At 36.0% G+C, this 27,591-nt stretch overlaps 1 protein-coding gene across 1 annotated transcript in view; it reads left to right on the top strand.

The window, feature by feature from the left end:
• The window catches only part of LOC140146502 (general transcription factor IIH subunit 4-like), a 29,257-nt gene extending 1,666 nt beyond the window's left edge, over nucleotides 1–27,591 (top strand). Inside the window, exons 2-14 of the mRNA XM_072168374.1 lie at nucleotides 10,182–10,286; nucleotides 12,585–12,716; nucleotides 14,056–14,152; nucleotides 17,994–18,085; nucleotides 18,957–19,065; nucleotides 19,382–19,450; nucleotides 20,994–21,077; nucleotides 21,413–21,464; nucleotides 22,364–22,496; nucleotides 23,534–23,660; nucleotides 24,648–24,726; nucleotides 26,175–26,236; nucleotides 27,019–27,591. Of these exons, the coding sequence (XP_072024475.1) occupies nucleotides 10,182–10,286; nucleotides 12,585–12,716; nucleotides 14,056–14,152; nucleotides 17,994–18,085; nucleotides 18,957–19,065; nucleotides 19,382–19,450; nucleotides 20,994–21,077; nucleotides 21,413–21,464; nucleotides 22,364–22,496; nucleotides 23,534–23,660; nucleotides 24,648–24,726; nucleotides 26,175–26,236; nucleotides 27,019–27,144 (1,267 nt within the window). The 3' untranslated portion in view covers nucleotides 27,145–27,591. The remainder of the gene's footprint in view (nucleotides 1–10,181; nucleotides 10,287–12,584; nucleotides 12,717–14,055; nucleotides 14,153–17,993; nucleotides 18,086–18,956; nucleotides 19,066–19,381; nucleotides 19,451–20,993; nucleotides 21,078–21,412; nucleotides 21,465–22,363; nucleotides 22,497–23,533; nucleotides 23,661–24,647; nucleotides 24,727–26,174; nucleotides 26,237–27,018) is intronic.

Raw genomic sequence — 27,591 nt, forward strand, 5'->3', positions numbered from 1 at the left:
AAAAATCACTAAAACACATTTTTAACCCCAAATAACTCCTAAATGAGTAAAGTAAAACGGGAACTTTTTGATATTAATTCAGACATATATTTACTCTTGATTTGTTATGTTTTTATGTTCTGCCCAAGAGTGGACTACGGAAGTGAAAGATAAATGCCCATGTCCCATAGTCTAATAGTAGCTCTGCACAAATAGGGCAGCAGTGCAACACCAATATGAAAATGTCATACCAATAAATGATGTGTCTGCTTTACCAGTTTTATTAGTTTGCGTTGCGAACTAATCAAATTTGCACACGATAGTTAAAATGCATTCGATGATAGTGCGTTGCTATCGTTTTTCGGTCTGACAGCGGTGCAATTTTTTGCACAGAAATATTTATGAATTCTGTAAATGTTGAAATTTGGATGAATGTTATATATTTCAATGACTCCACTCAAGTCAATTGTATCTTTTGAGCAAGATTTGCCTATTTTGGACAGGCTAAAATTTTGCTGAAGTGTTATTTTAGCAACATTTTTGATGTGATCGCCTGTCGTGATCGGCTGTGTTTACTTCTGAATTTCCATTGCTTTACACGGTGTCATGCTTCAGTGAATCCAACTAGCTTTTGAATGCAATGATCTCTAGCAAGAGTGATCGAAATTCGTCCCTCACATGAGGGACGGAAATCAATAGATAAATAGATGCACTGAAAAGTTTTAAGAGTATTTTCATTCAATTAAACTTGAATGGGTATTTGACTCTTAATAAGGTGAATATCTATGCCAAATGAATCGAAGGTGGTACATGTATGTACTTTTGTCGTAATTTGCCGCATTTTGACTTGTGAGGGACGGAAATCAATTTATTTTAGAAACCACAGCAATAGTAACTCTGGAATGAAATGTTTCTAAATTTTGTAACTTTATATCAGGATACCTGGGCATCAATGTCAATAGATGGGGTATGTGTCATTGTAATTTATTCAAGAACTTTTACGAGAAAAAACTTTTTACGATTAATTTTGCGAGAGTTGGACAAAATTTCATAATGTCAACTTCAACAACCCCCTTCCTTGAAAACAGGGACACATTTTTTATTCATCTAAATTGTATTATTGATAGTAAATGTATTGTTGTTAATTTGCAAAACAAAATAAACTACAGGAACTCTTCTTGTTATTTAAAGCTTAAAATTTTTTAATTTGTACCGGTACTGCGATGTCTGTCCCTCACAGTGTAATTTTGTTGACCTAACTTTACAGACCCCGTTTAGGCAGAACGTACAGCAAAATTTTACTTTTTCTTTTGGATTAGTAAAATATGGTATTTTGAGATTAATTATTATACTGTGCACAATATGCACAAATTTATAACAATTTTAATTTTTGGCCAAATGTTACCTAATTTCCGATCACGCTCTAAGAATGTGAAGCTATCAGTGAGGAAATTCTTGGCTAGACTTCTCAAGCAATCCCGCTGTTGAGGTTATTAAAGCGCTCTATCGGGCGATACTGCTTTATACGGTGAGATCTAGTACAAGGAACTTATAATACGGACAACATACATGTATATACATGTAAGACCGTTTATAGGTATACTAGGTGAATTCAAATTTGCCATCAAATTGCATCGTTTTATATATCAAATTAAAGCCCTTGAGTAAACTAAGCCAAAACTGAAAACCTTTTTTTCATAGCACTTTCCGTAGCAAAGTTACATCTTGTCAAAGATTGACTTTCATCAAAAAAGATTCAGCTAGCAAAATTCCCCAAAACGGCATTTCGGGGTGTTTCTAGATCTTAGTCTTATGGCGATGGCAGCTTTTTTAATGGAACTGCTATCAAAATCCTCTAAAATTCCATGTGCGACTTGATTATCACCATAAAAAATCATATATTTGGGTCAAGTGAAGTATAGAAAACATATTTATGTAGGTTTCCTTCACCCACCTATTCTCGAAAAAATTCAAATTTCTATGTAAATATGCATTGTGTTGGGGCCCCGGTCTCGGCGAATTCGCTGACTAGTAAATGTGTTAACTAAGGTTTGCCTAGGTTACCTACCGTTTAATACTGTAAGTAGGGTTGTAAGGGGTGGAAAGTTTCCGGGAATTTTGAAGGGCCCGGGAATATTGGGAATTTGGGGAATTTTCAATTATTGGCTTTTATTATGTTTTAACTTGTATTTTAATATTTAGGGCCTAATCATTCAGAAAGCAAATTTAATCTTTTCACAACATACATTATATTTGATGTTTACAATCAGATAAGTCCTACCAATAAAGAATAGGTCTTGTTTATATGTTCTTTTACCACAGATTTTCAATATTTAAAAAATGACAAAGATTTTTTCATGTGGGATTTTCCAAGTCCAGCATCTTGCATATTTTCATCCTAAGTAAAATGTTGCATATTTTGGGAATTCCCAATTACCATTATAATAGTTCATTGCTATTTCTTAACCAAAAATGTATGTACATGTAGTTGGGATTTTTCAATAGCTTTGAGTCACTGAGACAAACATTTCTATCTATTTTGCCTTTAAAATATTGGAGTCATTTTGAATGACAATGTAACTTGCCATGTCATATTTATAATTGACTTCTTCAATCAAACCTCTTAAAATTGCCATGAAAATGGAAAATTTTCTTATCATTTTCAGAAATCATTTGTTAAATACTTTCACAACACAGGTATAGGCTACCATACTTCTTGAATAATGAATATGAATGCTGTAAATTTTATAATTATGTTTTGGCATCAAAACATAATTGGTGAATGGTGATTATGAAAAGTAATTGGTGATTATTTGTATTTAATTTTGAAAAGTCCAACCAAATGCAAAAAAAATGTGCGTATGTAGGCATACATCATGGTACATACGTGTATTTTGGTACTGAACAGACAACGTTAACTCCAGGGCATTAACTCATGCAAGATCTTTGTAGTTCACATCTTATGAGCTACATGTAGCACCAGCCCTGTATGCATGATTTTTTTTTTTTTGGGGGGGTGCTGATTTTGAAAAAGTGGACCTTTTTTTCAAGGTGGGGAGGGTGAAAATTGTGATATTTTGGGACTTTTTGTATACCTTTGCAAATTAGGGGGCCGCACCCCCTCTGCATACAGGCCTGTGTAGCACTGAATAAGAATTTTAAATTTAATATTCAAGATCACTTAGCTGTTAGCTGGTAACAAAAAGATACTGCTAAAAGTATTCTATTAAAGTCTTTATGTAATAAGTTTAAGATAATGATTATCCCTTCAGAGTTTTGTGGTTATTGTTTCAAAATTCATACCAGCTAGTGTAAGATGTTTTACAGCACAAAAATATAATGCAGTATAAGATCTGGTCATGCTTGTTGTTTTTTGATAAAAATGGTTATTGATCATTCTTGAAGTTCTTTATATTGATTGTATGCTCTTATAAATTACTCCAATACCCTAATCTTTACAGTGATAAAAAAAATGAGTGATTCCCCTATCTAAACTATGATTTTTAGATTTGAATGAAAATTCACGAAAATTCCTGTTAATTCCCAAAATTTCCAGTGGAAATTTTCCACTCCGAAAATTCCCGGGAATTTTACAACCCTAACTGTACGGGAAATCATTAAAGGAACAGTCAAGAATAGGATCTGTCACCTGGATCTGGATCTGAAAGATTACTGGTCAACGCTCCAAGTGGAGCCAAACAATCAGTTGTTGTGCACAGTTGTTGTTTAATCGAACTTTTGAGTACTTGTGTCTTGAAATTACTTGGTTCGGTTTAAATTGTGGTTAAATGCGGTAGGGTAAACTTTTCCAGTCGGAAATCGTTTGATGGAAGAAAAAGTGTTTTAAACAGTTCTTGTTTGCAGGTGGAGTCTGGTTATGCGTTGGTGTGTGAGTAGAAGGAGGTCGTTGACCTGTACACAGCGTCACCATTCCTATATCTTCATGTCATAAATTGCCATGATAGTAACTACAATGTAGTTGTTCAACAGCATGACATGGCGATTTTGTTCTCTGTGATTTAATAGTTTCGAGCTAAAAGGCTGAGCACTCCAGGCAAAGTATAACACACCCCCAATTTCTTCTGATGAAATTAAGCACCCTGGTTGCTTTTGAGGTACATGTAGCATGCTCTGCCTGTGTGTTCCAGCAAAAATCATGTTGGAAGTGAACACCTAAGTACTGGGTGTTATTTGTCTCCTCCAAGTCAACTCCCACATACTGTGTGGATCAGTAGATAGAGTATGGAACGATAACTACTTCATTTCAGTCACATGATCATTGCCAACTTTTAAGAATGGGGGTCTGGATCAATTCAGCAATGTGCGGACAAAGCCAAAAATAAAGGTTCATGGAATTTGCCTAAATCTTGTGATAGGAAAGGTATTTGGGTCTAATGATTTTGTAACTTGATCAAAATTCGAAAATCCCTTGTTGCCATGGTAACGGTTCTTTGAAGATTGCCACAGGGAAAGTTCATTTTTTTTTTTTTTTACAGTTCGAAAAAGACACATTTTTCTAGCTAGCACTAATGAAATTGCTAGAAGTATGGAACAATTTAAATTGCTGCTGATAAATACCTATGTATTAGACGTTACAAAAATGGTATTGCCAGTTTTCTCACCCACCTAGAATATTGTGTAATATGCAATGCAAAATCCCTCTTTTTTGCAAATTTTTTCATTAGTAAAAGTGGTATAACTTTGAAATTCAATTACTCTCAAGAAGAAGTTTGCTGATTAAAGACAGGGGTTGGATGAGAATGACTATGAATGGGGATGATCAACCAACCAATAAAAAAATTGGGGTCTTCACCCCATAATGAAGTTTTACTTTGAAGAAAGTTCGCTATTTTCGATAAAAATGAGCTAATTACATAGCACTTTCACAGTATAAAAATCCTTTACTGGCTTGTGATTTGCAAATAACATACCCAGAATAGTTCATTGACCCATAATAACCATTGGTTATCATTTATTTAAGTAATTTTCACTTAGTAAACTGTCAGTGACCCTCCCCAGCCATATGGTTTAATGCATGAAAAATGTGCAAAGTTAGGGCGCAACATGGTTACCATGGGCATTAATTTCTTGGTGGTGGTTATCTGTCTTTTACAATCTCTACTCTTCCTAAACAATGGATAAATCGATTATAACTAATGAAACCAAATAAAACACATTATATTTCAGTTGGTCACTACTCTGGAGTAGGCTAGGGGTTTTCCATGTATAATAATCATTTCTACTTCTTATTTAGGCCTATTAGCCACTTGCAGTTCATCCATTATGCACTATATGCGGGAGAGCCTCGAACTGGCAGCATACATGAAAGGAAGAATTATGTAACCTTACACAGAATGTTATATGACTGGTTCAATTCCCATTCATGTATGCTGCCAGTTCGAGGCTCTCCCCGCACATAGTGCATAATGGCGGAACTGCAAGTGGCTAATATTCACTACTGGACTCATTGATTGACTTTATCTGAAATACCTCACCAATAATCTACATATGGTTTAAACATAATGAGAATGTGATAATTTCGTGGATTTATAATATTAAAGTCCTTTTTACCAGTTGTTTCTACCTTATCTGGGGTTTATAGCAACAACAGCAACTGACATACCAAGTAACATTTTTCTTTGTTTTATACAATGTTATCTATAAATCTAGTTCTAAGACTGCATGATACTGAAAACAAATCTCAAATGTAAGAAAGATCAAACATTGTACAAAACAATAGAAAAATGTTTATAAAAACATGGGGACTAGACAATGCACTTGAATTATTGTTTTTAAAATGCAATGTCACATTTTTTTTAAAAAGTTAAATGTGGTCATGGTGAAGCCATTGCCAACCCATCATAAAGTGATGCTCAAGTCTTTACTTTGTGTAGATTGTTGTTAGAATTATAAACGGAGTCGCTCATGTGTGGGATTTTCTAATGAGATCATGAACAGTGCCTGACAGATGATGCTGACACTGCTAAGTTTGTCATCTTATACTCTAAATAATCTATTTGTCCCCAAATTTAAGTAATAGGAGTAATGGGATGATAAAGTTCTGGTTTCTGCACCGTTTGCTTTAGGCACTCTTGATATACCATTGTATCTGCAGGATCTGCAAATTCATCATTGATCTTTCGGAAAAAAACTACTTGTGTGTTGTGGGGTCAGATACTCGTCTCAGATGTAGGCCTGCTAAACATGCTAAATGCCCTCTTGTTGCTATTTTACATCCGCCAAAAACGCATTTGCTTAGCAACAGCAGAAGGGTCTCTCTATTCCCAGCCCGGATTCCCAGTGACCTCTCCATGCTCATACCCATCAATAATAAATTCTTTCTGCTTCTTGGAAATTGGGTTTGTTTGTTTCTTGCTGACTATAGGTTAAATACCACTAATATGTATTCCACGGGCTTCAAGGGCAAAATGGCTAATTTCGGGTGGACGTTTCTCATATTCAGAACTCTCACAGTTAAATGCCACTAATATCAGGTGAAACTATATGATTTACATGCCAAATGATCAAAAACTCAACATAGGTTGACCTGAGATTTTTCTTGTTTTAACGCACTGAACCGTAAACACCTCAAAATGGCAGTGCGCACTCGAAGCTGAAAGTTACAATATGTTAGGGCGAATATTTACTAAAAACCGTAGCCGTGCGTGTGAATTTTGGTACTATTACAACAAAAATGTCATATAATGAGAGAAAATATACCATTTTGAAGCATCAAACCCTAAAAAGTACTTTTTTGGCTATATTACTTGGTCAATTTCAGCGATTTTAAAGCAGTCTTTTCAGATGCCATGCAAACAAATAGTTACCTATTAGTGGTATATAACCTTTTTCATGCCAATTCATGACCTAATCATATCTCTGATTCAGAAAGAATGCATTGCTGTCCGTTTGTATTTCCTCTTATCTTGGCTAGAAGGCTTTTTAACTTTGATGTTTGTAATTTTGTCATATTTTCCTGACTGAATGTGAGCTACTAGTGTCAATGCTTCAATGCTTTATGTATGTCGATGTACATGTTTCCTTGGGTAACTGAATAGCGTTTGCAATACCTCTTGAATCCACCGTAGCTAGTAGATTCATCTAATGAAGATAAAGCTTCACATACTTCCTATTTCTGATTGGTGTTCTCGTAGAATTGGTGAACACTGTTGATTGTACTGGGTTAGCTGCCTGATGTTAAAAGCAGCACATAGTTCATGATGTTGATGATTTTCAAATGTTTCTTGGTTAACATTTTCTGATGTTGAATTCCCTGAAGATCCATCTGCTGGAGATGAAACTTTACATGCTTCCTGATGTTGAGGGCTAAGCTTAAAACTTCCAAACGGCGTGCCATTGCTTGCCCCTTCCGCCTGCCAACAAATCTCCCCCACACATGACATATGTTTGAGATCCCAATTTGCAAACCTTATAATAATGGTCTAGATGTACATGTATAATGCAAGCGTAGTGAGCAAAAGAATTTGCATATTTGAACATTTCTGCACTGTTTTTCTAAGCCCTTATCAGAGCGTGTCTGTAGTATAGTCTGCCCCGTAAATGTGCTCCAATGTCCATTGCCCCCACCTAGCTTGCAGTGGCAAACAAAAACCTGGGCAAATCATTATTGCACAGCCCTGATTGGTGTTCTCGTAGAGTTGGTGAACTCTGTTGTTTGTACCGGTATCTAGCTGTCTGATGCTAAAAGCAGTGGCAAACTTACAAAAACCTCTCATGACGGCTAGGAACCATGGTATAGGTTCATTTGACCTGCCAAAATTGCTCCCCCCTTTTTTGGGGTTGCCAAAATTTCTTGGACACCCCCCCATATTTACCCTTCCTACAGGGCTTATCATTATTGCACAGCCCCTGATTGGTGTTCTCGTAAAGTTGAACTCTGTTGTTTGTACTGGGTAGCTAGCTGTCTGATGCTAAAAGCAACCTGTCTTCCAAGCGCTGCCCCCTATCTGTATTTAATAGCGCTGCGATCTGTCTAATCTGCTTAACATGCTTAAAAGGCCTGTATGTATAATATAGCTTGTTTGTACCATTTAAAACTGAGACTCAAATTTAAGAAGTCACTTAATCTTTTCATCAATAGAAATATATTCAATAATTATTTCATTACGGTTATTTAAACACAATCCTTTTAAGCGAAACTTGTCTTTTTTGCCATAAATTCCCCTTAAAAAATACACATTTTTCAAAAACTTGGTACTTTTAACAAGCCAGAACTTCTTTAGAAGTTGAGACCCCAATTTTTTGAAACTATATATCTGTCAGCAAGGGTTCACTCTAGCTATGCCACCATACAATTACAAAATATCAACTTCTTCTTTACAGTTACATCCCTTCAATGTTGGGGTAAAATGACATTTACAATTTTTGCCCAAAAATGTGTTTTTATGCCTCCACCGGAGGTATTATGTTTCCTGGTTGTCCGTCCGTCCGTCCATCTGTCCGTCCGTCCATCTGTCCGTCCGTCCGTCCGTCCGAGCTTGCGGGTGCAATATCTTGTAACTGGTAAGATGTACAGTGATGCAATTTGGTGGGGGGATGGTCGTTTGCGGTCTTCAAATTCCAGTAGGTTTGGTTAGTGGGTCAAGGTCACCCAAGGTCATCTAGGGGTCATCTGAGGTCAAATTAGCAAAAACCGTTGTATGGGCATGAACCTTGGTGTACAGTGATGCAATTTGGTGGAGGGATGGTCGTTGGCGGTCTTCAAATTCCAGTAGGTTTGGTTAGTGGGTCAAGGTCACCCAAGGTCATCTAGGGGTCATCTGAGGTCAAATTAGCAAAACCGTCAGTATGGGCATGAACCTTGGTGTACAGTGATGCAATTTGGTGGAGGGATGGTCGTTGGCGGTCTTCAAATTCCAGTAGGTTTGGTTAGTGGGTCCAGGTCACCCAAGGTCATCTAGGGGTCATCTTAGGTCAAATTAGCAAAAACCGTCGTATGGGCATTAACCTTGGTGGGTACTGTAAACATTTAGAATCAAATTTTTTGAAGGTCATTTTGGGGTCATCTGGGGTCACACAGAGGTCATCTGAGGTCAAATAACTTAAAACTGTTGTATGGGCATGAAACTTGGTGGGTACAGTCAACATTTAGAGTCAAATTCTTGGACGGTCATTTTGGGGTCATCCGGGGTCACCCAAGAGGGGTCATCTGAGGTCAAATAATTTAAAACTGTCATATGGGCATGAAACTTGGTGGGTACAGTCAACATTTAGAGTTAAATTCTTGGAAGGTCATTTTGGGGTCATCTGAGGTCAAATAACTTAAAACTGTCGTATGGGCATGAAACTTGGTGGATACAGTCAACATTTAAAGTTAAATTTTTGGATGGACATTTTGGGGTCATCTGGGTTCACACAGGGGTCATCTGAGGTCAAATTACTAAAACCGTCGTATGGGCATGACACTTGGTTGGGTACATTCAACATGATACGCCTCAAGGTGGAGGCATTGTGGCCGACGCTTTGCGTCGAGAACCGCGCAAGCCGAGAACCGCTCTAGTTTCTACTTAAAATTAAAGGATCTTTTAAAAGAGTGACAAGCTCTTTCTTCATTTGCAAGGACTACCAAGGCATGCCCCTATCTGAAGAAAAAAATAAAAAATTATATCACATCTTATATATTTGTGGCATTCGACCAAACTTTGCCCTTTTTCAAAAATGAAAATTGTAAATTTTGGTCATTTTCGACTTATATTTGTTTTGTCCGTTACCATGCCAACAGGCCAAATGCAACTTTTTAAATGTCATTTTTAAAATGTCCCCCTAAACCCTTTCCATGCTAAAAAGAATCAAGGATTTCTATTTTTTTGAGTTTGTCCACATATTTAAAATTTTGCTTGACGGTAACAGACCCCTAGTCTTAAACACATTAAAACAAAATGAAGGAAAATCATGTTTTTGAATTGTTACTGTACTTGTTATTATTTTGGTGAAATAAGATTCACAAAATGTTCTGGTATGTATGAACAGGGTTCATATTTTCTAAATCGTTCGGATGATGTTCTAGCACTACAACTTTGAATTTTGCCAAGTCGCCATCTTGTCAGCACACATACATGTATTACTTTCGTGCTACATATTGGGAATATTTTTCTTGTTATTTTGTGATCTCATGAAAGATGCACAAATCGGCTGAAAAAGTTGCTAATGATTGTCTTGACTCTGTTGTGTTTTTGTTCTAGGGAATTGCCAGAATTGGGTAAACATTGTGTAATGCGGGTCTTGTTTGTTGACAAACCAGTCGCTAAAACTGCTGTGGAATCATGGGTAATGAAAACTCATCAAGAGTAAGTATATTGCATCCCACTGACCCATTCATCTTGAATTTCTTTTTAAAATTCTTGTATTTTAATTTCATTTTAATCCATGGTACAGATCTCCATTGGTGGCCTTTTACTGTGATTTTGGCCCAATTCAGTTGGTAACATAGGTGTGCATTTCCTCAGGTGCAGCTTCAAATTAGTTAGTGTTCAATCAAAGTGTCCACTCACCCATAGCCAACAGTACTTGGCCAAAAGCATTACAAGCTGGTGCTGACATGATATATGACAGGTGAATTGCACACTGAACTGCACAGAGACCACAACAGCCAGGGATCATGGGTTACAAGTTGATAGTCTAAACGCTTATTAGAAAACATAATAATTTGGTTATAAACCCTAACCAAAGCATAGGGAAAATGCACTATTTACAAGAGTAAAATATGTGCGCCAGTTTTTGAAAATGCGCAATTTGCGCTTCTTTTTACCATAATGTGTGATTTTTCTTCCAAAAAGTTCAAATATATTATGCAATATGGAAAACAATTTTACTGTTTTTCTTCTATATTTTCTTGCAAATTTTTGCGACGGCCTATTTTCTATACTTTTTTTAAACATAGATTGTGTTGCAGATCATTATGCATTCTTGATATTAGTGAGAATTTCAGGTTTTTGGATCATAATGAGTACTTGAAAAGTGTTTATTTTTAGCAAATCTTAAAATTTACGGTCGGACCTAAAATGCACGATCGTACCCAAAATGCGCAAATTTTCAGCGTTTTTTGCACATCGCGCATTTTCCCTGTCCGTACTCTAACCCTTGCCCTAATCCTAAACCTAAACTTCATCCTAACCATAACCTATATTCTAAGCCCTAATTTGAACCCTAATTTGAATCCAAAACCTATTATAACTCTAATCCTAACACTTGCCCTGATCTAACCCTATCACTAAGCGTACTGCTAATCCTAACCTCATCACTAATCCTGACATAAAATGCCCTAAACCCTAACTTAACCTGTTCAAACTAATGATCCTTTGGAATAATGGGCTGATCCTGGATCATTGGCATGCCTAGAAATATGTGGCATACAGGAGCTCACTCCTTCTTCCAAGGAAAGTCATTTGGAGAGAAATTTATTTGAAATTTATTGATTGGAGAAGAGTTTTGAGTGGAATGGGTGGTTCACTGGACCTACTAGTGCAGCTTGGCTGATTCATTTATTTTGTACTGTATCTTTTACATAATTATAATATTTCTGCTATGAAATTCATATTTTTATAATGTATGAGGTATTTACAAGCCGACGTCAAACGTCGGCTTGTGCTGTCTCTTCTCAATTCTTCTTCTTCTTCTTTCTGGCAACTCGTGACATTTTGCGTGACTTGCCACGTTTCGCCCTAGCTCTCTTATGCTTTGACAGATTTCAACCATAGTTGAGCCAAATGACCACTGGACTAGGCCAAACCTTACATTTGACTTTGACCTGACTGTGACCTTTGACCTTGACCTTATGGCCAAAAATGTTGATTTCACAAAAAATGCTACTCCTTCCACAAATTACATGCAATGATCATGTGACTCATGCATATGAATCAACATGTGGCAGTGCTTAAAACTTCCTAAAAAGAATTGAGGTCAAAGGTCATTAAGGGGTCATTTCCGGTAAAAGTCTGAAAAATTTGTAAAAAATATTCAAAAAATCACTGTCTTTACAAATTATATAGCAGAGAGTCGCTATTAGCACACATGCATTGCTACTAGCAAGGGTCTTTAGGATGCCTACAGTTTTGGGGTCAAAAGGTCATTAAGGGGTTACTTCCGGTCAAAAACCAAAATTATCAAAAATGTTCAAAAAATTTTTATCTCAAAATGTAAAGAGACCAGAATAATATAACCAACATACATGAATAAGTGTTCCCTGATGTATGCATGGTATTTTTTATTTTGGGGTCAAAGGTCATTAAGGGGTCACTTCCTGTTTTTAGCTGAATAACTTCAAGAATTTTTATCTCAAAAACTGAACATGTTAGAATTTTTAATTAAAATTGGAACAATGCATTTTGTCGGTGTACATAAGGTTTTTTTTTTTCATTGAGGTCAAAGGTCATTAAGGGGGTCAAAAGGTCAATCAAAAATTTAAAAAAATCAAAATCCATGTATAAGTTCCGATTAAGCTGAAATTGACCAGGAATATTTCTTATGACATCCTAAGCACAATGCAAGAGCAGTTGCCCCATCCGTGACCCAGGGGTCAAGTTATAGGGGGCAAATTGCGGCTTGTATTCAGCGTCTGTTGACTCTATTTTTCATTTTACTTACAGTGAACACAGGGAAGCAGTTGAACTGCTATCAGTGTTACGTTTATGGCATGATAGTAGTCTACCTGGAGGTTTGCCTGGATGGCTACTCAACCCAATATTCAGAACCAATCTCAAAACAGCACTGCTAGGAGGGTAAGATAAAGAAGTATCACTTAAGGGAAGGGGTATGAACGTTTGGACAGTATTTATTGTGGGACATTAGAGCACATCAGACATATCAAATTACATTCTGAATACGAAGAATGTCCTTCTGATATCAAATAATTTTGATTTTTTGAAATTTGCAATGTAATACACATTTTATGGCAAATCATTAAAATTGATATTTTTTATATTTAACAGTACTTGAAGTAAACTTTATAAATCTGATGATTTATACTTAAAGTGTATGTAGGTGGGATGAAAAGCCGACGATCAATTGAAAATTTTGACCTTTTCAGTATTGAAGATATGGATTTTTTCCCCAAAACACACAAAAAATAGGTCTTTTGGGGAAAAAATTCCATATCTTCAATATAAAAGGTCAAGATTTTCAATTGATCGTCGGCTTTTCCTCCCAGCTATATACACTTTAAGAATATATCATTAGATTTATCAAATTTGCATAATTAATGAGCTAATTTGCATAAATGCTAATTAATTATGCAAATATGCAAATTAGGGGGCGGCTTCACTATATAATACATTAGAATATATTAGAAACACTTTGACCAAGTTTCAGGGCAAAATTATGCAAAATAAAAGTACCCTGAACATTTATGCATGGATTTTAATTATATTTTAATGAGCTTCTCCAGTCATTTTAACTCATTAACTTCATTGATTATTGATAAAAACAATAAGATACAAAGAAAATATAAACTGATATATTTTGAAAACCGTATGTCCGATTGACTCCAAACAAAAGGCATATTGATCAGTGTACTTTGCTCTACTCAATTAATCTGTTTAAAATATGCTTAGAGCATATCTTTAAATGCCTCCATAACCACCTTAAAGATGAAGTAGTATCAGTCACTTGGTAAACTTAGATGATGGTATCATCACCTCAGTAAACTTAGATGATGGTAACATCACCTTAATAAACTTAGATGATGGTAACATCACCTCAATAAACTGAGATGATTGTAACATCACCTCAATAAACTTAGATGATGGTAACATCACCTCAATAAACTTAGATGATGGTTGTATCACTTCAGTAAACTTAGTTTATGGCAATATCACCTTTGTAAACTTAGATGATAGTATCATCACCTCAGTAAACTTAGACAATGGTAACATCACCTCAGAAAACTTAGATGATGGTAATAGTACATTGTACTTCTGTAAACTTAGATGGTATCATAAAAGAACCTAAAACACTTGAATGAACACCGCCTCGAGGCTAGTAATTGGAAATGCAAAAACAGGTTGCATAATTTGTAACTGCAATTCAATATTATCACACTATTGTTTAATCATTTTTCAGAGGTAAAGCATGGAGCAGTAATCCTGATTTGTTAGGACCTGATAAACATGCCAAAGATGTGGACTCATTGGACAAATATGCACTGGAAAGATGGGAGGTAGGAATCATATTCACAGATCACATTGATTACAACAACTAATACCAGCCTGGAGCTGGCTGTGCTGTTTCCATGTACATGAATCAAAGCAATGTTCAAGAATCAAAGCATGAGCAGGAGTGGCTTATATACCAGTGCACAATATTGAGTTTTAAGCAAGTAGTATCATAAGCAACACAAGATGCAAATAATGTACAAAAGCATCAGTCATTGCCATATATTTGTTCACTTATTTCAGAACTTTGTGAAACAGAAGCTTTAGTTAATGGCATCTATGTTTCCTTAAATTGATATACAGTCATGTACTATACTTAACTTGAATTGAACTTGTGACACTTTTGGTCCAAGAGATAGCAAGAATTTCTTTGACAAAAATGACCAGGTGTCTTGTTATGATAGTTGGATAGAACATCCCATGGGACATTTGAAAAGTGAAGTCTTGAGTGTCGTGAGCGGTGGAGCGTGACATCAGAGGTCAATGACCTCAAATTTGAACCGTTTTCCTGTATAATTCGTATTATGCATGCCATTTATTAACAACAGCCTCGGTTTTCACATTTTTGGTGTCTAATGAAAGATATTGAAATTATGTATCAAACAAAACCAATATCAATGAGATTTAACAATGTTTCGATCCTAATTTTGAGCCAAAAACGTCAAAATTTAGCATTTTTACCTATATTTTGCAAATTGACCTGACATAAAACTTATAATTTCCTAAAAAGCGTGGGTGCATTACTTAAACATTCTTACTCAAAAACTGACCCATTATGTTCACAAAAAGATGACCAAAAACAATGTGTGTGGGTAAAGTCATTTTTTTGGGCTAGGACATTTAAAGTGCAATGACCTCTTAAATTGACTATGTAAGAGGTTTTCTGCACATATAGACTGTGGGCTATGCTAACCTCACTCCCCCTGTGGGGATTTATGGAGGCAGGTATTTTTGGGACCCTAATGCATTGAGGTTTTGAAATCCGCTTGCCTGCACTTTGGCCAGCGATGGGTGAGGCGGTGAGGGCGCTTTTTTCAAAATGGCCGCCAAAATCACAAAAATCAACATAACTAGGCCAGTGAAGCTCCTAGCAGCATAATTATGATGTCTACACCCATGTTTTTAGGGTCAAGGAAACCTACAGTATCACTTACATCAACAGGGGACCTAAATTTCCAAGATGGCTGCCAAAATTTCAAAATGGCCGACATTAAAAATGAAAATTATCTATATCTCAGTCCTTGAAGCTCCTGCAAGCATAATTTTGATGTCTATACCCATGTTTGCAGGACAAGGAGTCCAATAAAATCACTAAGAACAGCCCATGACACAAATTCCAAGATGGCTGCCACTGAATTTTAAAATGGCTGCCATTTAAATCAATTTTGTCTATATCTCAGTCGTTGAAGCTCTAAGGAGCATGTCTCTAATGCATTATGCTGTATTGTCGGAATTAAGGATTCCAGCCAATTGCTGCTGTGTTAGCCATCTACTGCTGATATTGGTGTTGATGAAGTAGCTTCCTTTCATTGTGTTGCTGAAGTAGCTTTCAATTGTTCACTGGCGCTAAGGTAGCTACCTACATCTGATATTGGTGTTGATGAATAAGCTTTCAATTGTTCATTGGCTCTAATGTAGCCATCTACTGCTGATATTGGTCTTGAAGAAGTAGCTTCATATTGCTGATTGCTGCTGGGTTAACTGGGTCAACACCAATGTCAGCAGTAGATGGCTAACACAGCAACAAGCAATTGGTAGCTACTTCGTTAACACCAATATTAGCATTAGCGCCAATGAACATTTACTTCAATTGAAAGCTGCTTCATCAACACTAATCAGCAATAGGAAGTTACTTCATCAACGCCAATATCAACAGTAGATAGCTAAACCCAGCAACAATCAGTTGGTAGCTACTTTATCATCACCAATACCAGCAGTAGATAGATACCCCAGTACCAACCAGCAATTGGGAGCTACTGTATCAACACCAGTATCACCAGTACAGTAAACCCAGCACCAATCAGCAACTGGGAGCTACGTCATCAAGCTACTCTTAGCTATCGTTTCATTTTTTTCCTAGAATTAATCCTTTTACAAATAGAGTTACTGAATATGATTAGATTAGTTATTGATCTTGGAGTTGGGACATCGACTGTTAAGTGCCCAAGTGGGTAAGTGCAATAGCTGCCATGTGTAGCTGAAATGTACATATGAGTACAATATATATAATATATTGCCAAATGTTCACAGGACAGCTATTGCACTTCCCATTTATACTACTAAGGCTTTAATACTTCCTTTGTTTAGGTAATAGACATGTCGTTGATTATTTATGGTGTCATTATTGATGCCATTTTGAAAAAGTGCTCTCACCGCCTCACCCACCGCTGGCCAATGTGAAGGCAAACGGATTTCAAAACTTAAATGTATTGGCTGGAATCCTTGATTCCGACAATACGGTATAATGCATCAGAGACATGCTCCTTAGAGCTTCAACGACTGTGATATAGACAAAATAGATTTAAATGGCAGCCATTTTAAAATTCAGTGGTATCCATCTTGGAATTTGTGTCCTGGGCTGTTCTTAGTGATTTTATTGGACTCCTTGATCCTGCAAACATGGGTATAGACATCAAAATTATGCTTGCAGGAGCTTCAAGGACTGAGATATAGATCATTTTCATTTTCAATGTCGGCCATTTTGAAATTTTGGCAGCCATCTTGGAAATTTAGGTCCCCTGTTAATGTAAGTGATACTATTGGATTCCTTGACCCTAAAAACATGGGTGTAGACATCATAATTATGCTGCTAGGAGTTTCACTTGCCTAGTTATGTTGATTTTTGTGATTTTGGCGGCCATTTTGAAAAAAGCGCCCTCACCGCCTCACCCACCGCTGGCCAATATGCAGGCAAGCGGATTTCAAAACCTCAATGCATTAGGGTCCCAAAAATATCTGCCTCCATAAATCCCCCCCAGGGGGAGTGGGTTAGCATAGCCCACAGTCTACAAGTGCAGAAAATCTCTTACATAGTAAATTTAAGAGGTCATTGCACTTTCAATGTCCTTGCCCCAAAATGACTTTACCCACACACATTGTTTTTGGTCATCTTTTTGTAAACATAATGGGTCAGTTTTTGAGTAAGAATGTTTAAGCTTTTTAGGAAATTATAAGTTTTATGTCAGGTCAATTTGCAAAATATGGGTAAAAATGCTAAATTTTGACGTTTTTGGCTCAAAATTAGGGTCGAAACATTGTTAAATCTCATTGATATTGTTTGATAGATAATTCAATATCTTTCATTAGACTCCAAAAATGTGAAAATCGAGGTTGTTGTTAATAAATGACGTGCATAATACGAATTATACAGGAAAACGGGTCAAATTTGAGGTCATTGACCTCTGATGGCATGCTCCACCACTCACGACACTCAAGACTTCACTTTTCAGATGTCCCATGGGATGTTCTATCCAACTATCATAACAAGACACCTGGTCATTTTTGTCAAAGAAATTCTTGCTATCTCTTGGACCATTTTGGTAAGATTTGGTTTGCCCAAATTGAAATCCATTTTGCCAGCAAAATGACTTCATATACCCCTTTAAAATGTGATGAAAGCACATTGTTGAAAAAAAAATATCTGGAGCTGTCAGTTGTAAACTTGTTCAAAAATGACAGTTGCAAACTTGTCCAATGGCGAACCCGCTAAAAAACTTACTAATTGGTCTGAACTCCCATCGTAAAAGCCTATCCCACAATTTAAAACGTACCACAGTTATGTTTAATTTCTATATTCACGTAGTTTATAAGATGATAGTATATTGTATTTGATTTGTATTACTACAGTGTGTTCTTCATTTCCTGGTTGGATCCCGTGGTGTGGATACATTAAGCAGAGATGTGGCCATGGTTCTTTCACATGCAGGTCTCATGAAAGCGTAAGATATATTCCACTAGAAATCCATACACCCCTACACTCTGATCAGCTTGTAATCGGTGGGACATGGGTGTAAATTGGGACTTTATTTACTCACGCAGTAACAAAAAACAAATAATTCTCGCCTAATACGAGCTGATCGTAGTATAATGGAAAACATGAACTTAATTTCCCACACTTGGGTGTATATTTCAAATGGAGTCACCCATTCATCAGGTAATCCCATTGAAATTCACACTTGCTGTGAAAAGTATTTCAATTGTATAATTATATCGGGTATTATTGGGAAAAAAACCTGCCAGAATTGTCCAAGGCTATTGTTAATTTTGGTGTGGGTGGGGGTATCCAACTATAATTCTGAAAGCTGACCAAAACTACCGCCACAGCACAGGAAAGCTATTGAACAGTGTAGTGGTTGTATGCAGTTCGCTCAAGCATATTGATATACCAGTGCCTTGCCTTTCTTGATAAACATTGAGGTCAACTCATCTATAGGCTAAGATATTGTTATCAATCTTACTATTTCTGTTAATTTTTAATGATGGGTTGTAAAATAGAAAAGAAAATCAGTGGCAGCACCAGGAATTCCTGTTGTGTTTGAAAAAATACAGTTGAGTCAAGGACAAATATATTTTTCTTGTGAAAAAGTTATAAACAAGTGTGGGTCGGTGGGTTTGTTAGAGCTTGGTTACGCCAGAATTATGGATATGCCACCAAAGCAAAACAAATAATATGGGTCATTAGTGTACCCCCTTATCGCATTATGTACCCATTACACCTTTGTACTGATAACTCCTGATGGGCATCAGGTAGGAGTATTCAAATTTGTAAACAACTACACAATCAATTTTTTCAAACATTGTCTATTACAGTGCAGAAGAGGGTGGTATGGTCATCACACCAGCGGGTTTTCAGTTCTTACTCCTAGATACAGCATCTCAAGTTTGGTATTTTATGTTGCAGTATTTAGAGACAGCTGAGGTGAGATCAACTGGATAATAATTCTATTATTACTTATTGAATTCCACTTTCATCTTAACCTTTAACCCTACCCCTAACATTTATCCCAACTCTATCATAACTAACAAGTTTAATTCACCTGAGCCTCAACCCTGGTATTCAAATCCTACTTTTTATTTTATCCTAACTTGAACCCAACCACAACTTTGACTCAGCCTGTCAAAGTTGTTGTAGCCTCAACCCAACTAAAACCAAAATCCTACATCATAGGGCTCTATAAATGCAGCAACTTTATTCTGCTATTTTTGACAAATATTGGTATATAACTTCCTTTCAGGAACGTGAATTAGACTTGGTGCAAGCTCTCTCTTTCCTGTTTCAACTCAGTTTTTCAACTTTGGGAAAGGTAAGATTATCAATAATCATAATGCAAAAAAGGGCTACTCTATGGGCGAACAGACTTGCCAAGTAGGCATTTTTTTTTGGATGAGGGAGGCATAATGACCCTAAAAATCACTAAAAGCTTGAATAATCTGAAAAGATCTGGAAACTGTTTTGTAAACACATTTTGAAAATTAAAGTTTTTTCAAAACATTTCCGTCAAAATCAATCCACTTTAGCAAAAAAAAAAACAGCTGTTTTTAATTTCATACAGCTACAGCTAAAAAATTATCTGAAATGCAAAATCGAGGTCGGTCGGGCGGGCCTGTACCAAGGTGATTATTTGTCGCCTATTGCATGGCAAATACATTTTGAGTATTGTGCAAATTTGAAAAAATATATCAGCATTATAAAAAATCAGTTCCTTTGATATTTTGACATTATTTATTCATTTGTAACTCAATCAAGCAAGAACTATGCCTCTAAATATGATGTTATTGAGTTAGAGGCAGAGGGAGGCTATCTTATGTGGGTCAGTAAAATAATTGATGACCATCCAGAATATAACATGAAACTATATGGTTCTCTGTGATCTAACAACTGAGCTGTTAAAGCCATGTGTGATTTCTGTCAAATTGAAATTCATTCATGATTCATTTATCTTTATTTCATTCAATTTGAAATACAGCAGAAATTCGTTATTCTTTACCAGCAATGGTGAAGTAATAAGTTAGTTATAACTGTATAGGGAGGGTTTCTGTTCATTTCAAGCCGAAATAACAAGGTTAAGTGGAAAAGAAACCAATGACTATGACTAGGTTTAACATTGAGTTCTGTGGGTTTGTATTACAATTCGATGTTGAAATGCTCAGTTGACTTACAAACACAATTAATTTGGCTCCCATTTAGGTGTAAATTGGGACATGTGTAAACATTACAAATAGAGCAAAAATCAGGTTTGAAAACATTAACCAATTTCATATTAGGCAAAAAAAAACAAGTTTGTTTCCTGTAGCGCACACGCTTTACGTTTTTGACGGCTTATTTTGCGCATTAGAATTTTTACAAAGAAAAAAAAACCCAAAACTCGGAAATATCACAAAAAAATAATATAATACTCTACTGGAGTAAACATTTACACATTACGCAACAAATGAGTGTAGTGAAAAACTACTGGAGAAAACATCACATAGTTTTTTAAATACCTTTTTTAATCTGCAGGTTGAAAGGGGATCATAATATTCTTGAATATGAAGAAATATGATTTGTGTGGGGGTGGGGGTGTGTGTGTCGGAGACCCACTGTAAATTCCCATTCCAATTTGCAGCAAAAAAGGGGTTTTTTTTCACTTGAAGACATGGATTTTAAAAAAATATAAATAAAAAACTGCATTTTGCTTTTGACTTTTTGGACCTGCTACAGAAAACAAACATGGTTTTTTTTGGCCTTATCAGATCGTACATTATTGCTTTAATCAGTAATAACATTCTCTGTTTTGGTATCTATTGGTCTTCAAGTAGACAGTTACAATACCATTTTTGTTTTTTTGTGTGTGTTTTGTTTTACAGGCATATTCTACTGATGATATGAATGAATCCCAGCTGCAATTTTTACAACATCTTAGGGAGTTAGGTTTAGTATTTCAAAGAAAGGTAAGCATTGGTGGGTTCAAACCATAAGCATTACCAGAGGATAGCATAGGGGTCATCCCTCAATAACATGTTCTTGTGTAAAATTAGGATGAAAAAAAAACCCAAACCGATATTAACAATGAGCCCTATTTGGATTATGCTTCCTCTCACACTGAGACAAAGTTCTTAATGACATGACTTTTGCCCCAAAAGAATTTCCAGGTTGCATGGCCAATATTTTTTTTTATAAACAATTACATACCAAAGCAGTTATTAAAATAATAAGATACGAATACTGTTATTTGATGTGGTCAATTTAATTCAGCCTTTCTTTTTTACCTCTTGAATCTTTGCAGAGGAAAGATAAAAGATATTATCCAACTAGATTAGCTATAAATCTGGCATCAGGTAAAGTACCACAATTAGTTTCTTAATAATTTATTGAAGTTTTGGGTTTAGCTGTAGTTTTTATGTACTGTGTGATAACTATTAAGATTACCCATGTAACCAAAACTATTAAGATTACCCATGTAACCCATGTAACCAAAATTTCCTTTCATTAATGCCAATATTATATTAGCAATCCCAGTGACTGACAGAAAAATACCAGTAATCAAACGCCATTAGCTATGGTACTGCGTTGCTATTGTTCAATCGTAGAAAGTTGCCTCAAAATCAGCTGGTATAATTTCATGCTAGAGGATGATAGCAACTTTTGATTGATATATCTGCAACCGCTTTTCCGATCAAGCAACAGATGAAAAATGTCATAAAAAAGTACTATGCTCATTGGGACTGCAGAGTATGATATGGTTATAATGCAGGTCTAGTAATGCTGTATGGTTTGAATGTGTGCTAGCTTCCAGTCAAATCTGTAAAATTAGCCATATTTCTGTGCAGTCAAATTTAGCCTGTGAGCATCCTGGTTCGCCCACAGTGAACACATACTTTGTTACACCTCCAGCTTAGCTGTAGCGACATTAGTGCTTTTACACTAATGCAGTTTTCGCTGCAAGCATGCCAACGAACTGCCCTTGTATGCATGTGTACATGCTCAGCTCAAACTCAGTTTCTCGTACACAATTTGATAATGCGACCAGTGAAATACGCACCTACGTCATTACCAAACTGAAACTGGCGGTGAAACATATTACTTACTGCTAGCTTACTTGTGAACATAGCCTTCTAACAAACACTACCTGCTTGGAAATATATTGTCATGAATAATACAAATTGAGGCAGACGCCAGATACTGAATTAAAATTTTGTGTATGTTTTGTTTTGTGAATTCATTTAATACGATGCAGGAATTTCTAATGTGAGTTCAGACAGTCATCGAGATGGTTATATAGTGATAGAAACCAACTACAGAATATATGCCTACACCCAGTCAGAGCTTCAGATTGAAATATTGGGGCTCTTTTGTCAAATGCTATACAGGTAAAGTATAATATACAACCAAATATTCAAAATTGCAATTTGTTATGGAAACAAAAAAAAACACCAATGATTTCAGCAAGTATGGTATGAAGCTATACAAAACTACATTGTTTTTCACACTGGAGTGATACCTATGTCATTGTGTGTTGGATGCCATGGACCTGCAATTAGTTATCATATTTATAAAGTTAACTTTCCCACTAAAATGAGCTTGAAAATGATAATGTATAAATTGGCAAATATGACACTTTCATTCAAAAATTACAATTTGCAGTCCAAAAAGCATAATTATGATTTTATCTTAGCCATAGTCAGTTTGATTCCTTGAGCATAATTTGGAAAAGAAATAAACGTCAATAAAACCTTATTTAGTAACCAAGGTTGTATATTGTGAACTTGAGACATGTCTCACATCGGATCAGATCTTCACACCCATCTAACAAAGCTGTAATAAATGCTATGTTATGAAGGATAGGTTGGTGTTGCGGTTGTAACACTTGTCTCTCACCTGGGTTTGATTCCCAGCGGTTCCCAATCCATGACCATCCTTTGCAGGTAATCCAGTTCTCCTGCATTCTTAAATCAGACCTCTTCCCATATTCCTGTTCTGTCTTATCATTGTGGTATATATACTTGTCCATTTGGCTTCCTCAAGACACGCTTCCGTGTGTGATATACATGTGATCAAAGGCAGTGTATCTTTAGTGCCCAGTCACTTTGTGCTGCATCGTGTGCTACAGGTGCACCACTTTTGATCATGCTACTGTCTCAAGGAAGTCAAATGGACTATAGCTGTGTTAAATTGTGCTTCACAATAGCACCTTTAGATCCACTTGGTAGATATATTAAGTCACACATTTACTTATGTTGAAAAGTTAATCTATAAGAAAATATAATTTAAAAATAGACAAAATTCATTGAATTGTAGTTCATCAAAGATCCAACAGATAGATGACATGGGGTTTTCACCTTCTTCTTTCTTTTTCATTTTATTTCTTGTTTTTTCTTTTCATTTTGTGTAATATTCTCTTTTTCAGATTTCCCAACATGTCTGTGGCCACACTAACAAGAGAAAGTGTACAGTCAGCAATATCTAATGGAATAACAGCTGAGCAAATACTGCATTTTCTAAGAACACATTCACATCCAGAAATGAGAAATAAGGTGGGTGGATGGGTGTTACATAATTCGCCGTACTATCACGGCAATTTTTGACACGAAGATATATGATGACGCTGTGTGTCAGACAGCTGAGGATCTGTGAGATACTGTGATTTAGGTACAATACAATACAAAGAGCATTTGCCCCATTCCTAAAAGGCTCGGATCGCTTACAAAATAAAAACCTTAATACCCACAAATACCTTAGGTACCCACAAATGTTTCTAAAAAATTGCATTTTTACAAATTGGGAAGTAACATGGAAATTGTGGATTTAATTGTGAATAAGTACCCACGGAATGCTGCTCATGGGTAATGCTGCAGTCAGCTGCACATGGAGTGATCAGTGTGGAGAAACTTGAGTCATATTGCTGATTGTGACTGAATTTATTTTCCCATGTATCATGCAAAATAGCATAATAGGATCTTTCTGCCAAGCCCTTAATGTCAGGGTTGCCAGGTTGCTGGGTTTTTTTTTGCTTTTTTTTTAAAGAAAATAATGAAATAAAACTTACACAAATTGTCACTCAAATGCCAAATTGTTGATATAAAATCTTGAGTCAATCATGTGAAAATGGGAGATAAATCAAGGGGATTTCCATTGAAAAAAAACTGTAACTGGTAAAAGACCTGCAAGGGTCCTTAAAGTCATTTAAAATAATGAAGAACATCAAATGGAGTAATGTAGATGATTAGTTCACCAAAACAACATAGAACTGTCCATAACTAGTCAAACTTAAAAAATGGGGATTTAAATCAGTGATTTTTTTCATCAACATGATTTAAATCAAGCAACCCTGCTATACGTCAAGCCTCTATACAATACATCTCTTTGAAGATGCTAAATATTGCCTTTGAAAAAGCTGGAGATACACAGGTTTGGTGCAACCGGTAGGTGTGACAACCCCTTTTGAGATTCCCACTGTGCTATGCATGTGTTTTATTCTCTATATACCAGCATTTGTAATATCCATAATTGTTTTGTTACAGGTGCCTGTCATACCACCTGTAATAAGTGACCAAGTCAGGTTATGGGAATTGGAACGAGATAGACTCAGGTTTACACCAGGTAAGAGTAGTCAAAGTATTCAGTGATGGTGAGAGATGTGATGTGTACACACAAAACCACCAGCAATATACAGTAAGTTAAAGAATTAAGGTACCATTTGTGTTCACCCCTGTATATCAGAAATAAAGACAAATATGTCAAAATTAAAACAAGCACCCAATACCTGTACTCTTTAGCTCTGATTTAAGACCTTATTTGTTTTGTTAAAATTGGTTGAGAATAAAGAAACAGTGATCTAAAAGTTAATGAAGAAACAAAATCAAAAGTTGCACTTTTTGTTCTAATCAATGAAAGCATGACGCTAGTTTTAATGTGCCTATCAATGGAAGCACGGTGCTAGTTCACTCTTGTTCGCGAATGCTTTTTGTACAAATCAATAGGGCATGCAATGGAGCAAACTGCAACTTTTAAATTGGCATCTTCCTTGACTTTTGGATCTTTGAACGTTTGGATTTCTTGAACAATTTCAACGAATGAGGTCTTAAATTCAAGCTTCAAGATGCAGCTATTGGCTGCTGGTTCCAATTATGATATATCTGTCTTTGTTTAGGATGTGCAAGGGGTGAACATAACTGGTACCTTAATTATTTGGCTTACTGTATTGCCAACTCTGCAAGCAGGTGCAGTATCAAGGAAATTTGACTTCAAGAACAAGAAAATTAATGTTCAAAGCTGTGGTTAATGGCCAGTGATTTGGTGTAAAACAAAGGAATCGCATAAATGGATGACATTGTTTTCATGTGGTGCTTCTCCGGGAGATAATTAGCACAATTCTGTCACCTTGGATCATGGGGAAGGTACAAGTTTTTTAAATTCTCAGTCAGTCACAATTCTTCTGATAATCTACAACTTTCTTGTCAACATACACAGTTTGAAAGTTCTTGTGTGGATTTTAAATGATTAATTTTCAAGTTATCCGAGAGTAGCAGGCTTGTGTTGACATACATCAGGTTGCTACTCACAATACATACACAGTTCTGTTTTACTTGATAATGTATTCATATCAATTAAGGGTAGACGATGTATTGTTGGTCGAAGCAACCTAAAAATCGATTTTTATTATCTAGATCAATATATTATTGAAAATTAACACCTTGATGTTTTGCAAAAGTTCATTCTACAAATCGTATACTTTGTAAACTTGCTTAATTTATTGTTGTTAATGAGTTATGTACGTTTTACAAAAGTGTTGTTGTTTCAGCCCTCTTTACAACGTAACTCAAGACGCGCAGCACTTATAAAAGTATATCTGTGATATTTTAATTCTTCTACACGCTCGCTATGAATTGAGCAATGCAGTTTTTGCCAAAGCTCACTACCATTCAGTAAGATGCTGTGAACTACCAAATTACAACAGTTTAAAATAATTAATAACCTTAAGGCAATCAATTTCAAATGCATAAACTTGCATTGATATATTAATACTGTATTATTTGATTAATTCCCAGCTGTGATATATAATGAGTTCCTGTCCAACCAAGAGTTTGTTGTACTGAGAGATTATGCAAGGGTAAGTACCTTACTGCAGCTATAATGAATTATAATAGAGGCATGGTCTGATTGTTTGCTCATCCTCACCCCCCCCCCCAATCAAAGAATGTGTATTTCATTATCCACATGGAACATGAGGATATAGGTTTTTTTATAGGCCAAAATATTAAAACAGTGTCAAAATAGGTAAACCAGTGTATATGATTCACATAGCTTTGTGCAGCACCTTTAGATGCAAAGTTTTTTTAATCGCACGAAAAGGGAATGAAAATCCTGCATGAAGCTCAGCAGGTGCATGGAACTATGGGTCAGGGTTATTTGGTTATAGAAAGAGTATATCATAAAATTGGACCTTCTTCCTTTGAAAAAAAGCAAATTATTGCCTGCCTCCCCAAATGTCCATTCCATTGGAGCAATAGTTTCATGCAGTACAGCAGCTGGGATGATTGATTTTGAAACCACTGCTGCAATTTGTAAAATATTATATGAAATACATCAAGGTTATTATCAGCCTTGTAGTCCCACTAAATAAGTCACAATGGGACTTATTTTTGCCATGACGATATCTCAACGTTTCATGCTTAAACCCTGAAGTCTGATCCAGCAATATGTATCAAAAACCATCTCTCTTTCTTCTCAAGTATGGGAAAGGGAAGGAATTTGGGTTTCTTTGACATCTCTTGGCACCCCTTGCATAAGTATAGACCCAATCAACTTGTGAAGCTGCGTAATCATCGTCACTAATATCTCATTTTACACCAAGTAGTTTGATCTTTCAATTGTGCTTTTCTTCCTTTCCAGGATTTGGGTGTATTAATTCATGAAAACGTAGCCAAACGCACAATGCTGGTAACACCTGCTGGTCATGATGATGTCAAAAGGTTCTGGAGAAGGTACAGACAAGGTCAACAGGCAGGAAATAGATGACAATGTGATGCCAAGATTACAAAGACTTGCAGAAGGATGCAACTATGAGGAAGTCGCAGAATTGTGTCAAATTCAAGGGACTTAAAAGCAAGATCAAACTTGACTTCATTTTAACCAAAGGACTTCATTTTAGCCTCATGGACATCACTATGTAGAAAATCCACCTAAACTGTCATGGAAACAAAATGCCATCTCAAGGCATTGGACAAATCAGATGTAAGGTGGTGTCTGTCAGCGCATGCTTCATAATTTGTAGTCTAAAAATGCATTGCTTAGTACATTGTCAGGTTTTCAAGATTAATTATTTAATATGATTTACCAGTTGACAATTAACATGTTTGCCCAGGAGTAAAAACAGGGAGAGTGGATAGGTTGCACTGGTTGAAATTCAACTTGACCCTTTGGGATCCTGTTCCTCTCACACAGACGAGGGGAGCATGATGAGTG

The sequence above is a fragment of the Amphiura filiformis genome, chromosome 1 (genome assembly GCF_039555335.1).
Source record: "Amphiura filiformis chromosome 1, Afil_fr2py, whole genome shotgun sequence".
NCBI classification, from domain to species: domain Eukaryota; kingdom Metazoa; phylum Echinodermata; class Ophiuroidea; order Amphilepidida; family Amphiuridae; genus Amphiura; species Amphiura filiformis.